This window comes from Odontesthes bonariensis, chromosome 4 (assembly GCF_027942865.1).
Source record: "Odontesthes bonariensis isolate fOdoBon6 chromosome 4, fOdoBon6.hap1, whole genome shotgun sequence".
Lineage (NCBI taxonomy): Eukaryota > Metazoa > Chordata > Actinopteri > Atheriniformes > Atherinopsidae > Odontesthes > Odontesthes bonariensis.
Window position 1 is genome coordinate 12,317,411 of NC_134509.1, and position 13,865 is coordinate 12,331,275.

Sequence of the window (13,865 nt, forward strand, 5' to 3'; positions counted from 1 at the left end):
TCCTATGTCAGTGACAAGCCATACTTTATTGTAGTCTTTAGATATGTGCCCCCCCCCCCCTTTCATTTCCTGACTCTCCTCTGAATCCGTGTACTGCTTGGATCTAGAGAGGATGTTATCAGACCAAGAGTACTCCGCTGTTGCTCAGACTCAGACTGATAAGTTGTGCATCAGAATATGCTGTCATCATGCCTGCACTCTCTGCAAAGTCCACCAACCTATCCTTCCACTGTGGGCTAAAAGAACGGAAGGAAGGGAATTTAACCTAACTTGTGTAGGAATGAACTGTTCACAAGTCCCGCCACCAGAGAACACCAAAGAAAGCAAGATCTGTGCATTCCAGTACTCAAGGAAACTCTTTAGCCGAAGCAGAGCAAATAACAGGACAGCAGTTCTCCCAGTGGTAGTCTTATTTCCTTCCACAGGAAAAAGAAAGCTGCTACATTGTGAGATAAGTAGTCACACTTCCTTAAACAGTATTCCACAAAAGAACATCCCTCCCTTGCAGTCTGATGTGAGTGGACTTGATTTTATGAGCCAGTTGCCAAGGTATGTGCCATTCAGTCTTGCTTTCTGTTGCCGTTTAACTTTACTGGCAATGTATCTATTGCTGGAGGGGAGGGCAAAGTACCAAGGATTGATAAAGGATGATTAATTGCTAGTCTGATCTATGTGTTTCAGCACAAACCAAGTCACCCTATTCTCTGGATTGGTTTAAGGCATTTTCCTCTCTGTTACAGCTGTACGTAGAAGAAAGAAAACCTTAAAAATGTTTGACCGAAGAAAGCTGCTTCTTGCTGCAATCCTTTTCATTGGTGTCTACAGCGGAGTGAGTATTATTTCTCGTAAAATTACTACTCAAAACAAGTTATGACTGTGAAAATATTCTTTCCTTTTGAACATATATTCACATTTTTATATTGTGTGGAAGGTGACTGTGGGGAATAAACTGGTGGACATGGCCTCAGATGTTATAGATGACCTATACGATGGATGTCGCAACGAAGCCATGGAGAAGTTCATCACCTCTGGCTTGTTGAAACAAGAGCTTAACAGCAATGACAAATTCCAGAAAGCATGGAACAAAAGTACCCAGTGTCCGTCGTTGATTCATGGAGGAGACAAAGATCACACCTCTGCGCTTTCTGTTTTTCACTTTGGGGATGTAGAGTTTCTAAAGACTGTGAACAATGAAGTGGAGACTATGGGGGCAAACATTACCACCTATGAGCATGACTTCCATTTCAAATCTCTTCACTTCCTGCTCATGGATTCTATGATGCTGCTGAAGCCAGAGAAGTGCAAGACTGTGTATAGTTTCTATGATGGAAATCGAAAACCAAAAATCGGCTCAACAGTGAGATTTCCAGGTTTTGCCAAGGTCTATTCAAGCACCGAAGACTTGGAGGATTTGGATGGTCAAACTCTCTTAAATATTACCTCTTGCTTCTTTATCAACCTGGGGGACCACATTTGCAAGAAAGGCATTGGTGAAATACTCATATCTCCAGCCGAAGTTTTCACTGTGGAAAATATAAGCGACAGAGATAAGAATGGAGAACATTACACTGAGGTTGTTTTAAAGCATTCGGCTCTCAACAGCACACACAACTGTTACATGTTTCCACGGTAAGTTTCAGATTTTCTTGATAGAATTTGTATATCTTACTCACTTCCATATTGTTTATGTAAATATTGAGCCTTGAACTGTGAAGGAGCATCTAATTTCTTCATGATAACTCTCTGTGAAGTTTCAGCCGGTAGAATTATAAGTATGTTTGACATCAAATAGAAAATCTGTTATACGGTCCCTTAAAAATACTATCCCACCTGAGATAAAACTTTTTTTTTTGCTAAGAACAGTCAACATCAATGACTAAACAACCAACCAATCAGCGTCAAGAGTAAACAATGAACTTTTAAACCTTTAATCAGTTCCAGCATCTTTTCAGGGCAAAGAGCTGTAAAATAACATTTTTTTTTCTGTTAGAAAGGACAATGGAAACTTTTTGTCACAAGCTGGGCAAACATTCATTATTTTCTGAGTGAAAAGGGCGTTCCCTTTAGCAGTATATCCTTTTCACACAGTATGCCCACAGTCAGTATTAGCTACTGCAGATAATGTCCTTTTCCAAGTGGTGTACCACCCAAAGGCTTGATACGAGTATGAGTACATTGTAAACAAAAAAAACTTGAGGCAATTCATCATTTTAATGCTCAGAGGATTTTGCCAGGCAATAATTTAGTTGCTCTTTTGGTAGATAAACTAAAAATGTAAACAGGATGTTCAAATGCGGTCGGCAAACTTTTTTCAAATGTTTTCAATCCCTTATACATTTGGGATATCTTCTGTTTCTGGTTTCAGACACGGACTTAAGAAAAAAAATTAAACATACAGATATTTTTCATCTTTGTAATAACTGAATATCGCAGTGATCACTAATCTGCTTTTCTTTCCCATTTCCACAGGATCGCAGCTGCTGTCTCCACCCAGGCGCTCGTTCCCCTGCTTGTGGCCTTATCTTTTTTTTCTTTAACTCTTTAACAACAGCTACAGTTTCAGACTTCTTTGAGTTGTTGTTTTTAGCTGAACAGCTACATATGTAATGGTGATATTTTTTTGTTTGAGTATTGCATGTTGCTGGCCTTTAGTGAGGTGTCAGTAGTGGGGGTAAAACAAGCGGTTTAGGCTGGACTGATAAAACAGAGCTGCTGCCCTTTCACTGTTTACTTTTACTTTGAACTTTTTTACTTTATACAGGACTGGCCACACTCTATGTGTTTATTCTCCTGGCCAAAAGCAAAAAAACAAAAAAAAAACAAGACGTGATGGTAGTTTATATTGAAGATTACTGTCAGTGGCTTCATGTATGAACATTGTGCAAACGTCAGTGGGAGTTTGCTTTTGTGAGTGAGGTTTGGTGTCAGCTTGAGTTTATTGAATTTGTTCTATGAACTTCAGTGAACTCAACTATTTTTATACTTGCAGCTAAAAAAAAGAAAAAAAAGAAAAACGCAGTGAAAAACAGTGCGGTAAACTTGGGTGTAATGGGTTACACCAGTTTTTTTGAGAAACTACCCTGTAACTCATATATAAATATATATATATATTTATTTATATATATATTTATATAAATATATGTATGCGTATGGATAAAAAGAATAAAACTAAATAAAACTAAAATGTCTTGTTCTATCATTCGGTTTCCATTTGTATTAAGTAAACAATATTTAATGTGTGAAATGGTTTGGAACTGATAAAGGACTCTCAGGTTAAACAGTAAAACACTTTATATCCTTAAAAAAAGTGCTTCTTACAAAACAATAAGGACATAGACATACACACAAACACACACAGGTCAAATGCATAACAGAGCAATAACCACAGTCAGATATTATTATTTCACATTACTGTGTCAGCTGTCCGTTCATACTCAAAATGAATATGACTGTAATTTGTAATTTAATGTAATTCAGTACAACCTGCAGGCTGTAACCAAGTGTACAGAATAATCCCACAGACAGGACAGTACATGTGTGCTCCAATTAACAGCAATTACATCAGAAAACAGAAGGGACATCCAACTAGGTTAATTCATATATCAGTGTCACTATAATACTTTAAACAGTTTAAATGTCATGTCAGAACAACATTAAAAGTGCTGTTGCACTTGATAAGACCCACTGGCTCACAATCCAAAGGCATTCAGTATGCATTATGTCTCTCACAGCACAGCATTAAATATCAAATATGAAAATTGTTTTGAACTACTTGGTATCTCATACAGACTAATCATCTTAACATCCAGTCACAGTATCTGAAAACAAATTTATGTGTACATATAAACAACCACACATACACACACGCACGCACACACATATATATATATATGTATATGTATGTATGTGTATATATATCTATATATATATATATATAGATATATATATGTATATATATACATATATACATATATATATACAGACCCATAGTAACTTCAATCCACTAAAGAGTTTTGCAACATTGAGACTTGTATCTCTAAAACATGATTGTGCACATATTTAATATAACCAAACTTATGGAGAGCAGCCTTTTTCATTTAAAAAAAAAACTGATCAAGTAAATGTAAAATAAACTATAGGCATTCATGTGAAAATATGTCAAACATGAAGTTATACAGCAGTTAAATAATATATATGAAACAAATAAATACATTTTAAAAAATGCTTTATTGATCCTAAAGGGAAACTACAATATTATTTTCATATCTGATACAATTAGAACTCATCACTCATCAAATCAGATAATTCAGTTTTACCGTATTAATTCCTCTAATGGTGTCATTCCACAGTCGCTGCAACGGCTTTGAAGGCTAAAACTTGAGTCCCTCTCTTTAGCCTCTGCTTGTTTACATTTTAGCAATTTGGCCATTAAATGTGTTCCAAATTAGCTCTAAGTGGTTCCTGTTTGTGATGCACTTGGGTATTTAATGATAACTATCAATGAATTGCTTTGATAAAAACAAGAAGAAATTTATGGAGATATAGATTGAGATCATAATCATCATCATCTTTGTAATCTAAAAATATCTGTGTCACTGACACACCCAGCTTTTTCAGTTCTTGTTTTTGAATACCATCATGCATGTGTCATTTTAGCCCAGTGTTAATCATCGGCACATCCCTCTGCATTACCCCTGTAGCTTTCCTGCTTCTTCAAAAGGTGTACCTAGCAGTCTATCAATTTAGTGTGGTGTAATGTCCAGATTTATTAGCCTTAACCAATCCGATGCCACGACAGAAAGTATAACAGCCCATAGCTATGTTGCAGTTTCATAAAAGAATTAAAAAATAAATTAAAACATAACACTCCAAACCTAAACTGTAACGTTTAGGTTTGGAATCTGGGTCACGATTCTTGTCATGCAATGTTTAAACAACAGCCTAGTGATACATTGTCATCTCACAATGTTTAACCAGGGATTGAGACTCTGCTCAGTTTTGGACATGTGGACAAACATACCCATTACAAATCTCAGATGAGACTATATATTAACCAGACATATCAGAGTTGATCAATAATTATCAGCTCAACTTAAAGTAAAAGAACGCTAAGAACCCGTATCAGCTAAAAATAGCATAGACAAACTTTCAGAGCGGTCAGCTGCAGCTTGCTTACTGGAGTCTAACTCTCTATATTGTTCTGCTCAGATTTTGCTTTCGACCGGTTTCCACCAGAACAAACACTTTTATTTTTGCTTAGGATGCTGGTTTCGACCCTGGAGAGGGTGCACATGCTGCTCTGGTGACACGGTCGAAGTCTTGCGTTCTGAAGCTCCAGCTCGTCGTAGCTCGACATGTGGACGAAAGGACACCAGCGGAAAACCTGCTTGAAACCAGCCCGGAACCTGCAGCCAAAAACAACCGCTGACATGTGACTGTGCTATTATTGTAAGTGTTTGCATGTGTATTTGAGTGATTAGTACTGACCTGCCATTGAGGCAGCAGTAGATGATGGGATTGTACATGGTGGAGCTCATTGCCAGCCACATCACTGACAGGTAAACCTGCTGGATGTACTTCCACTTGCTCAAATGCTTGTTGAGACCCGTCACAATGAAGTAGACATGGTACGGCAGCCAGCAGAGGGCAAAGGTCACCACCACAATGATCATCATCTTCACCACCTGCAGGAGGAAAAAGAGAAAGCGGATAAAGTGGCAGAATTGTATCTGAATGCAGCGCTGACTGTCGATGACTGAATCCACAAATTCTTACAGTGTTTGCAGATGCAGATTTACACAGAGTTGTGTACTTCTTGACTTGTTTAACTCTATAAGACTCAGCCTTTCTGTGATGCTCTGTTTATACCCAACAATGTTACCGACTGGTTACTAATAAAACTGATGAGTAGTGACACATTTAAGCAGGTGTTTAGCATGACAGAACTTCTCTGGCTGTTTGTTGTCCCTGACCTGACTTATTTGAAACTATATTTGCTTGCATCAAATTTAAAATGAGCATGCATTTCTCAAAAAAACAACGTTTTCCAGTTTGAACATTTGACATGTTGTCTTTGTACTGTTTTTAGTAGTATACACATCATTGCAAGTTGTTTTTGTGCACATTTTTCAAACCATTCCGATATTTTTTGGAAAGAGCCAGTCTGTAACTCGCTACGGAGACACAAAAACTTCACAATTATTCTGCACTAGCTTTGAAAAATGCAAGAGAAATGCTGATTATGTTATCTTCAAACACACATCCTTACTTGCCTTGCAAATTTTGTGCGAGAGAAAATGACCTTACATAGAATTCATATGCAGCACCATCCAGTTATGAAAGTTCAAAACTACCCAGATGCCATTTCACTGTGGGATGTTTGAAACTATTCCCACTCTTAGAATTCAGTCTCTCTGTGATTTAATGAGTCTGTTGACTATTTCCTTTCATTGTCATCACATTTTCCATTCAATGAGTCCACAGCGGTTGCTGTATAAAAATAGGGAAAGGTCATTGATGACGCACCAGACCCAGCAGGTTGCATGTGGGACAGAGCATGAAAAAAAATCATCAACGTGTTGCAGACAGTGCAGAGATGCAGGGGTCTAAAAGGGGCAGACCATCAGCAGATGCTCATCTGCTGTAACACAGAGGTAAAAGTGGCCACTCCTTCTCTCCATCCCGGATGCTATCTCGTCAGCTTGACCTTTTGAATCACGCCCAACATTGTCTCACAGCTGTGTTTGACATTTATGAATATCTTTTGTCTTCTGGAACACAATATTACCTGAAATCACTGAGGATTTTCTTCCTCTGGATGTTAACTTGCACTTTTCTCCATCTCTGCTGCTGTGTCTTGTGTGTGTGTTTGTTGTTCATTCTCAATTTACAGTTTTTTTTACTTTGTTTTTCTACTTTGTTGCTCCCTTTTCTGCCATTAGTTCCCAAGATACAAATACTGTAAGTTTAATTTAGATCATTGAAAATGGATCACAGACAAAAAAAGTATTTTTCTATCAATGAACACTTCAAGTGCCTGACTCTGCAGTCGGGCAGTCTCTTGTCTCTCGTCTCGTCTACAGAGTAATCCGACATGTTACTTCGGACTATTTGTGATGCCTATCAATGAGCTGCGTTCTGTGGCGTTAATCCCAGAGCTATCTTGATAGATGCTCGTCGTCCCAGCTGTGATGTCCTTAATCCCCGTTCAGCCCACAGAGAAGCTGCTGCAGAGCACACTGTGCAGTCCAGCTGATGATGTCAAACGACATTTAATCAAGTGTTTACAAGGTGTGCTTGCAAAGGTTTATAAAAATACATGACCAAAAACCCGTTTGCTTGCTCTTTATGTGGTTATCAGTAGATAATGTACTGAACGTATTGTGAGCGATTGTGTCATGACATGACATAGACATTTACATAATTCTTTCAAGGCTTTTTTTTTTTTTTAGAACTGCAAAAAAGCTCTAACACTGATTGACTGAAGCATTTATTGTGATAAAAGAGGCATAGAGGCATAGATTAAGGCTGAAAATATTTTGCATTTTTTTTCAAATACTTGTAAGTAGTTTAACACCAGGTTAAAGGTGGCTCTGTTCAATAGTATAATATCACTGCTACTTAGTTAATACATCTAAAAGCTTGCTGTGACGTCAGCTTTTTGACTGTTCCAAAAAAAACAAAAAAACACACTTTGTGGCCTTTTTTGTGGACTAGAAAAAAAGACTGAATTTACAGAGGTGACATAAAAGAACCCTAGCAACTTTTAAGTTAAAATGTGTTTGTGTTTTACGTTTAATCAACTAATCATCCCTGGGGGGCTGAATTTCATATTGTGCTAATAGATGTTCAAACATGTTCTATAACAGCTTAGGCAAATTGCGGATTATATGTTTTCTCATTTAGAGAAAAAAATGAAGTGGGTCGTTTGGGTTTCCTTTTGGCAGCTCCTTCTATGATCATAACAGAATACATAAGAGTTTTTCTTTAGTTTTTAGATTTTGTCCTCTGTTTATGTGTTGGAAAACCGAACCACAACTATCAAATGATAGGTAATAGTATTTAGTTTATATGTCTAGTTTTATATTTACTACATAAATACAAAAAGAGAGGAAATTCCAAAAAAGAAAATTGCTTTAGAATTTCTGTTTAAGTTGTTTTTACCATTCAACCAACTGGAGTTTGCAAAATGTTTACAGCAAAAGACTGAGAGCAGCAAAGATTGCTCCAAAACAACTACAAACTGCCTTGCTAGACAACCAGGTAAGTAGAAATGCATGGCTATAACTGTAAGTTAAAGTTATGTTTTTTGGCTCTCTATTAAAGCGCATTGATTTAAAAAAAAAAAATGTCTTAATACAAAAACTTATATAGATGTTAACTTATCTGATTACCAATTGTTTTGCACATTTCCTGCACAAAGAAACACAGACTATAACAACATAATAATCATTGTGTGAATTTCTCATAATAATTACCTTCCTTTTAGCTCGGAGCTGTCCATGATATTTATCAGATGAGTCTCCGGGGATCTCACTTCCCCACAGCGACACCCCCACAATGGTGTAAGTGATGCCCATCACCACTAAAGGCAGCATATAGACCAGGACGATAACTATGATATGATACCTGTACAAATCAAGAAACACAACACCAGGAAGGTTCGAAAGGATGTGACAAGTGAAAATATTGACAAACTGTAAGGATTGTCATGGCCTGACATAAGGTGGTTGCTGTAAGTGTGTTCTCACATGAAGGGGTCACTGGCTATGCGGGGCCAGGCAACATAACAAAAGGTCCTGCCTGGTAATTTTCGCGTGGTGGAGAAGTAGCAAAGAGGGAAGGCCAGAACCACTGCAAGGCTCCAGATGCAAAAGATGACTCCCAGAGTGGCTTTGGCTGACAGACGAGGCTTCAGAGGGTGGATGATCGCCATATATCTACAAGGACGACGTCACAACAAACAAGTGAACTGTGAATTCAAGTAAACACCCAAAAAAGTGAGGTTTATGTGGGTTAGGTTTGAAATAGTTGTGAAACTTAAACATTGGGGGTTAAACAGTAGGTAGACCATTATTACAGCTGGCTTTTTGCAGTACACTGTGGGTAACTATGTGCCATATTACATATAATTAATTTGTCTAAAATATATAATGAAATTGTTTGAACACTTTTGAACTGTTTGAACACTTTCTACCTCAAGTATAGTTTCTGACAAAAAGCGTTCGGGCATTTTAGATGTTCATGCTTAGATTATTGTTATTATTTATTCATTTTTTTAAGTGACGGCACCTGTAAGAAAAAAAAAGTATCAACAAATCACTGCAAATGTTACATTTTAAAGCTTTATGCTTGACCACATTTAGAAAAGAGAAAATATGAAGATTTTTCTCCTTTATTAATCCGTCAGGACCATCCAATGTTCTGTACATGTAAATCTGAGATTACAAATTGTCTGATCTTTAATTTCAACCACAGCCACATGCTTACAACTAAACGTTAAATCAGCAAACATTTATTATGGGTTATTTTTGATCAAGCTGAATAAAATGATCCACATTTCTAAGTCCAACAACCTTGCAGTCATACCTGTCTATGGCTATCGCGGTCATAGAGTAGATACTTGAAAACACTGCGGCGACCGGGAAGAAGTTGTGAAACTTGCAGTAGACCTCTCCAAAGTACCACTCTCCGTGAGCCGCGTAAATGAAGTTGATGAGGGTGTTAAACGCAGCCATCGAAACGTCGGAGAAAGCCAGGTTCAGCAGGAAATAGTTGGTGACAGTTCTCATCCGTTTGTGCGCAAGAATAATCCAAATCACGATCAAGTTCCCAAAAACTGCCACCGCCAGCACCGTGATATAAGCCACCGACCAGAGCGCGATGCGCCACGCCGGCTGCACGAACTGGTTGGACAGAATTCTGCTTGTGTTGGATCCATCCCGTACAGAGGCCATTCCCCAAGTGTCCTGGAGGTGATCTGTTTCAGCCAGCTGCTAACACTTTGATGCGTAAGAAGGTGCTGACGTGACTGCTGAGATAAAGAAAGTGGTCCTGATGCCAAGCGGAGGTCTCGGCTGAGCAAGAGTCGGTATAAACAAAATGGATTTGTCTTCACGGTGTATGTGAGCAGCCCCCCCCCCCCCCCCCAAAGTTAAAACTGCATGACAAGACCTCCGTAATGTAGATAATTTTGCACAAACAAGTAATAATACATGGAATTCAGCTCAAATCCAAATGCGATCAACAGACAGACATGTAGGCTATCATGATCTCTTTTTCACATGTCCAGTAAGATTCTACAAAAAAAAAAAAAAAAAAAACTCTGGTAAAGGTCAGCTCATTCCAGACGGTTGTACCCTGCATTATAGAGGTGTCTGCAGCTTTAGAGATCAGCCTGGGTGTGATACAGTTAATCCCTAATAGCTCTGCCTTCAAATACAATGTTCAGATATCAGGATTTTTTATTAAGGTTTGTTTTTATTATATAAGCATAATCTCACTGTAAGGTTCCTTTTTCATAGAATGCGTGAAGCTTATATCTAACTAACACAATTTTCTGAATTTTTTGCACAAAACGCAGAATTTGTGACACATTCTAAATGATCAACAAATTTATTTTTCTTGACAAAACACTATAGTATCATGACAACAGATTAAGGTTGTTCCTGTGGGTGACTGGTAATCCAAAACTGTGACGCATCAGTCCTTTCAATGTCACACAACTCCGAATCTCTAAATAAAACTATGGTTTTGTCACATCAAGCAGATAGAAATGAAAGTAAAAACTGAAGGAACGGTCGAGCTAATTGGCTGAAAGAAAAACTCAATGTGGCGAGGAAGTACTGAGAGGACTCTTAATATCTACTTTTCAACAGTTGTTTACAGTACAGTCATTTTCAGCTTTGCATGATTACACACACCAGCATGGAAGGATTATTGAACAGGCCAACTGTGCACAGGGTGAAGGGCCCAAAAGATCAAGGGGCCCCAGCTTCTGAGCCTACGTTTGACTTGAATGTTAACTTTTCAAGTTCGAAATACAAAACCACCACAAAAAGACAAGAGTGACTCTAACAACTGTGGAGGAGCTAACAAGACAAGAAAAAGATGAAAAAGAGAAAGACTGTAACAAAAAGAGCTGCACCAAAGAAGATTTATAAGATTTTATCAACAACCTCACCAGAAAGAGACGCAAAATAATCCCAGAGCAACAGGACATGTCAAAGCAAACAGAAACAAAAGCAGGTGTCTCGAACTTAGTCTGTTGTATTAGTATTAGTATTATCTATTTACTTTCTATCAAAGCAGAAGGAGGGGAAAACAACTAGAAATAAAACCCACGCAAATGACAAGCAAGATTACAAAATGAACACAAAAAAGCACAGAAGCCACAGAGACATATTGGAAAAGAAGCACACAGTGACCATGAGGAAAAAAGAAAAACACAGCACAGGACTGGGAAGAGAATTGTGGAGCGCTTCTAAGTCCGTGCTCTGGGACCTGTTGTCACATGAATGCCCGTGACCACAGCGTGCACTCTTCCCCTTCTTATTTTTCTTTTTTTTTGTTAAATCCTTTACTTTGGAAATCCTTTCAACTGTTGTCAAACTACTGTTGTTACCAATATGCACTGATGCAAGAGAAAGTAATGAATCAGAAAATAAGAATGGCAAAAAAATTGTATAATGGGTCTTAAACCAAACTTAAGGGCGTCAGCCTTACAGATTAGTGTGTTTGTTTCCTAGGAGCACCTGCTGAGCTTGTTTTTATGAGCTCCATTGTTCTGTGTTTTGTTTCAGCCCCAAGTTCTTTACTGTCAGCTCACAAGAAGGTCAGGAAGTCTGTTTCCTCTCAGCAAGACCTCATTACCCAGAGGCCTTGCTTTAGGACCACTCCCCGTCTCAAATGTCACTGTTCGAACCGCTTTTAAACACGCCCTGCACTCCATATTAAAAAGGTCAGTATCAGTTAAGTTACTGCACAGTATCATTAGCCGTAGCCAAAATAATCCCCCCCCCCCAATGACATCTCAATAATTCAGGCATCATATCATCAAAAGGGGGTCACAGTACGGCAGATTTGTGTGTCATATTGTTGGGTGTGTGTGATCTGTGCGTGAAGTTTGACTCATGTAAAGCAAATAATAACACAATGGAGTTAATACTGGCCTGTGGAGAGAAGTAAACCTGAAAAGATGCTTGATTTGTGTCCTTAATAGGATCAAAGTTTTATAGAACAGATTTAGGCTGCATGACACACAGAAACTACAAATTCTACTGCAAACATTGGAATCATCATACGATACTAAATGTGCCCACATTTACATGCAATAACCGCTTTAGAGTTTTTCCAGTATGTATTCAGTCACCCCGAACATTTACATTTGTTCAGTGGGAATGCAAGTAAATGAAAAAATGTCTTCATGGTGTCTGAGTGGATGGTTTATCTCTTCCTCTTTTGGCTGTTTCACCATCATACACTTTTATTGTCAGGTGAGATGTAAGCTTGCTCGACCTGGTCCTCACACTACATAGAAAGTTCCCAGATGACAGTTTGCTTGTTTGTTTTTGGCTGCTCCCGTTGGCTTGGCAGTGAAGCTGAAACACTGAGCTAGCACTGGTGGAAGGAGCACATCCTACAGTTGAGAAAGAAGTACCAGTGCAGCTACATTCATTCTGTGGTGGAGCCATCATAGTGATATGGATCACACCTGCGGGAAAGTTACATTATCTGAAATTATACTGAAGTCAGTTTATTATTCTTCGGCTCCAAAGCTTTGTGCAACTTTCAAACAATGATGACATTTGTGGCATTAGTGTTTCGTGTCTACCTGCCCAGGGAGTACAGGTGGGAAATCAAAATTCTTACTAAATCTGCATCAATCTTCTCATGAAGTGACATTTTAGATGGTCTTTAACCAATTCATATAAAAACTAGACTAAGTAAGAAACTAATATCCTACACCAACATTATTTTGTCTTTTCTGTCCAAGGACAGAAAGAAATGAAGACACAGAAATGTGCAGAGGATGTGTTATACTGAGTTGCTGATATTGAAATTCTTATAATTAGTTCATTTATTCATGGGCCTGAGAATGTTTACGCCATCTTCAACAGCAAATTAAAGACATGCGTCATATGAAAACAACTCAAAGGAAACTGGCGAAGGCTCTTAAATACGAAGCCATACTAGTTACAGGCCAGATGTAAAGAGCTGAGCAACAATAGAACTCAGCTCAGCCTGCTCCATTGTACCATTTCACTGATGGTTCATTGTCACTTTGTCACTGTTGTCATGGAATTCATGCCAGAGAGGCATATTGGATCTAACTAAATTGAAATGAAATCTCTTGAACTAAAGTGAATGGGTAGAGAGAAGAAGAGGATAAGAGAGAATGAAGGAGTGAGAGAGAGCAGCTTATGATCAAGTCCCCAATAGGATTACACGTCTAAATAGAGTCAGGACTTCTCCCTCCTGGGAGAAACAGCAGAGACTTGAGGGGTTGTAAGGAGCTGAAACATCTAAAAACTATGAGGTAATTAACTTTTCTAACATTTTTTTACACTAGAGAATCCCAGTCTAGAGTCTTTTCATACAAAGACATCAGCTGTGTAGATCTGAACTGACTTAATTAATAAAGTTCTGATTCCTGCCACAGTTACATGAAGACACTTCATGCCTCCTGATGTTTCTTACATGTTTGTCTCAGTTAAGAGGATTTTTTTAAGGGGGAAGGTCTAAATTTTCTGATGTTGGGCTGCATAAATGAAATCACTTGGACGGTAGACAATACAATTACATTTTGAAGAGGTCACAAAGTTTAAAAGGTTCGGGAGGAACCAGTCACAGAGCATGAAAAAAGG

The 13,865-nt window shown here is 38.2% G+C and overlaps 2 protein-coding genes across 4 annotated transcripts; one reads left to right on the top strand and one right to left on the bottom strand.

The window, feature by feature from the left end:
• Positions 1-265: 265 nt before the first annotated feature.
• LOC142378471 (ecto-ADP-ribosyltransferase 4) lies at positions 266-3,184 on the top strand. 3 transcript variants are annotated; one of them, XM_075463004.1, is made up of 4 exons: positions 266-549; positions 682-829; positions 932-1,629; positions 2,470-3,184. In XM_075463004.1, exons 2-4 carry the CDS (start codon positions 770-772, stop codon positions 2,543-2,545), a joined length of 834 nt encoding a protein of 277 aa, XP_075319119.1. In that variant the 5' UTR covers positions 266-549; positions 682-769; the 3' UTR covers positions 2,546-3,184. The 3 variants fall into 3 exon arrangements, with proteins under 3 accessions (XP_075319119.1, XP_075319116.1, XP_075319117.1); XM_075463001.1 differs by having other exon boundaries at positions 268-549; positions 741-829; XM_075463002.1 differs by lacking the exon at positions 266-549 and having other exon boundaries at positions 564-829.
• A 1,024-nt stretch (positions 3,185-4,208) lies between these two features.
• Positions 4,209-10,116, bottom strand: LOC142378470 (neuromedin-K receptor-like). The gene is made up of 5 exons (XM_075463000.1): positions 9,589-10,116; positions 8,751-8,939; positions 8,478-8,628; positions 5,488-5,684; positions 4,209-5,405 (listed from the first exon to the last, which is right to left on the bottom strand). The coding sequence occupies exons 1-5, from the start codon at positions 9,954-9,956 to the stop codon at positions 5,183-5,185; spliced, it is 1,128 nt and encodes a 375-aa protein (XP_075319115.1). The 5' UTR covers positions 9,957-10,116; the 3' UTR covers positions 4,209-5,182.
• Positions 10,117-13,865: the final 3,749 nt, after the last annotated feature.